The sequence below is a fragment of the Pollicipes pollicipes genome, unplaced genomic scaffold (assembly GCF_011947565.3).
Source record: "Pollicipes pollicipes isolate AB1234 unplaced genomic scaffold, Ppol_2.1 Scaffold_6052;HRSCAF=7182_pilon_pilon_pilon, whole genome shotgun sequence".
Lineage (NCBI taxonomy): Eukaryota > Metazoa > Arthropoda > Thecostraca > Pollicipedomorpha > Pollicipedidae > Pollicipes > Pollicipes pollicipes.
In genome coordinates this window covers 8,469,554-8,471,619 of record NW_023596805.1, presented here as the reverse complement: position 1 = coordinate 8,471,619, position 2,066 = coordinate 8,469,554, and the positions used below count along the sequence as shown (strand labels likewise).

Below are 2,066 nucleotides of genomic sequence, written 5' to 3'. Positions count from 1 at the left end.
ATGGAGCATATTTGCTAAAACCAGATATGGTGCTCTCGAGAGCCATCTTTCCACATAAAGTATTCCAATTATAAGGACTGAGCGTGTTTCATCCTATTTGATGCTTGCTTTGATATATTCACATGTGGAATATTCCTTTAACCAGAGCTGATTGCACAAACGAAAAATGTTTCTTTTCAGATGGAGGCAAACATGACAAGAGCAAGCAGATTCTCTCTTCGGGAGAGAACCATACTTTTCGTCTCCATGTTGAAAATCTGGAGTCAATTCTTCTTGCTGACGACGTCATAGATAAGCCCGTCGTGCCGATCTCCGTAGCCGGCGCGTTCCGCAAGGGAAAATCGTTCCTGCTCGACATGATGTTTCGCTATCTATGCGCGAAGGACAAAACCAACTGGATGAATGAGGAGCCCCACGGCGTGGGGTTTCCATGGCAGGGCGGCTATAAACGCCACACCACTGGTATGCTCATGTCAAGCCCTGTTCCGGTGACTCTGCCATCGGGAGAGGAGGCTGTCGTCCTGCTCGTGGATACACAGGGAGCATTCGACAACAAGTCAACGGTCGCGGAGTCGGCTACGGTGTTTGCACTCAGCACGCTGCTCAGCTCCCTGGTAGTCTTCAACTTGATGAATAACGTGCAGAACGATGATCTGGAACATCTGCAGCTGTTCACAGAGTACGGTCGCATGGCGCTCGATGATGAAGGCAGCGGCGCACCCTTCCAGAAGCTACTCTTCCTTATCCGTGACTGGCAGTTCACTGAGATTTCGCTGGGAGCAGCCGGAGGCAAGGAAGTTATTGACGAATGGCTCAAAGAACCCAGTGGGAATCAGGAGCAAGAAAAAGTCCGCAAGCATATAAGAGATTGTTTTACTGAGATCAGCGGATTTCTACTGCCATATCCCGGAAAGAAAGTCGCCTGCGGCGGAAAATTAAACGTATGTGCTGGGGACATGGAGGAGGACTTTGTCCAGTATCTGAATGAGTTGATGCCCATTCTCCTGGCACCAGGGAACCTGAAGATCAGAACGGTCGCAGGCAATCCCATGAAAGCCCGAGATCTGGCAAACTACCTGAAAATGTACCTGGACCTGTTCAAGGGCGACGAGATCCCCAAGCCACAGAACATTCTCCAAGTGACGGCCGAGACCAACAACATGGTAGCACGCCAGGAAGCGAGGTTACAGTACATCAAAGACATGGAGAGTGTCCTGGGCGGCGACAGATCTGCGCTGAGTGAAGGCGACCTGTTCAGGCATCACATTGAATCCACGCACAGGGCTGAAACCACGTTCAAGAACCGCAAGAAGATGGGAGACTGGAAAGTATCGGAATTCAACCACGGCGAACTGCTCAAGGAGATGGAAGAGTGGTTTAAGCCCGTTGAGAGGCTCAACAAGATAAAGCTTGAAGAAGAACGGCTGAAGGCGGAAAAGTTTAACGCGAGCCTGAAAGAGTCCTGCAGAACGACCTATGCACAAGCAATGCAGACCGTGACTGGTGAGGAGATTGGGCATGTTCCACCCCAAGAGCTAGACAGAGTACACGGTTGCGCGATGAAAAAGGCCCTCGCGCGGTTTGATGCCGAGAAGGCTGGTGCTGACAAGACTTTAGAATGTCGTTCTCGTCTAGCTGATGCCATCCATTCTGAGCACAAACAGATTATGCTCCACAACGAAGTAAAAAAGGAGGAAAGAACACGGCAATGTGCGCAGCAAAACTCCAACGCGGTGAGGATGTCGAAGGAATGCTACCAGGCTATGATGGACAGCACGACTCAAAACAGCTCTATCTCGGATGAAGAACTGAGACAGGGTCATACAGAAGCACTGAAGGCAGCCGAAGAGTTGTTTGAGGGGCTAAAACAGGGTAGCGAATCCCTCTGTTCTATGTACCGAGAGAACATGGTTGCGGACTTGACGTCCAGGTTTGGTGACTACCAGCGCTCAGTTGAAAATGAGGTGAAGTTGAAGAACTTGGTCAACCAAATATCAGACCTTCACCACCAGGTGAAACAGCAAAAGAAAGACCTTGACAGCAGATGGTGCAGTGTAATGTGAGCA

General features: G+C 50.0%; 1 protein-coding gene across 1 annotated transcript; it reads left to right on the top strand.

Moving 5' to 3' along the window:
• Positions 1-956: 956 nt before the first annotated feature.
• Positions 957-1,957, top strand: LOC119104757 (atlastin-2-like). The gene is made up of 2 exons (XM_037228476.1): positions 957-1,503; positions 1,947-1,957. The coding sequence occupies exons 1-2, from the start codon at positions 957-959 to the stop codon at positions 1,955-1,957; spliced, it is 558 nt and encodes a 185-aa protein (XP_037084371.1).
• The last annotated feature ends 109 nt before the right edge of the window (positions 1,958-2,066 follow it).

Excerpts from the sequence above, each read along its gene's own strand:
- LOC119104757 (XM_037228476.1), top strand. The coding sequence starts at position 957 with ATGGAGGAGGACTTTGTCCAGTATCTGAATGAGTTGATGCCCATTCTC.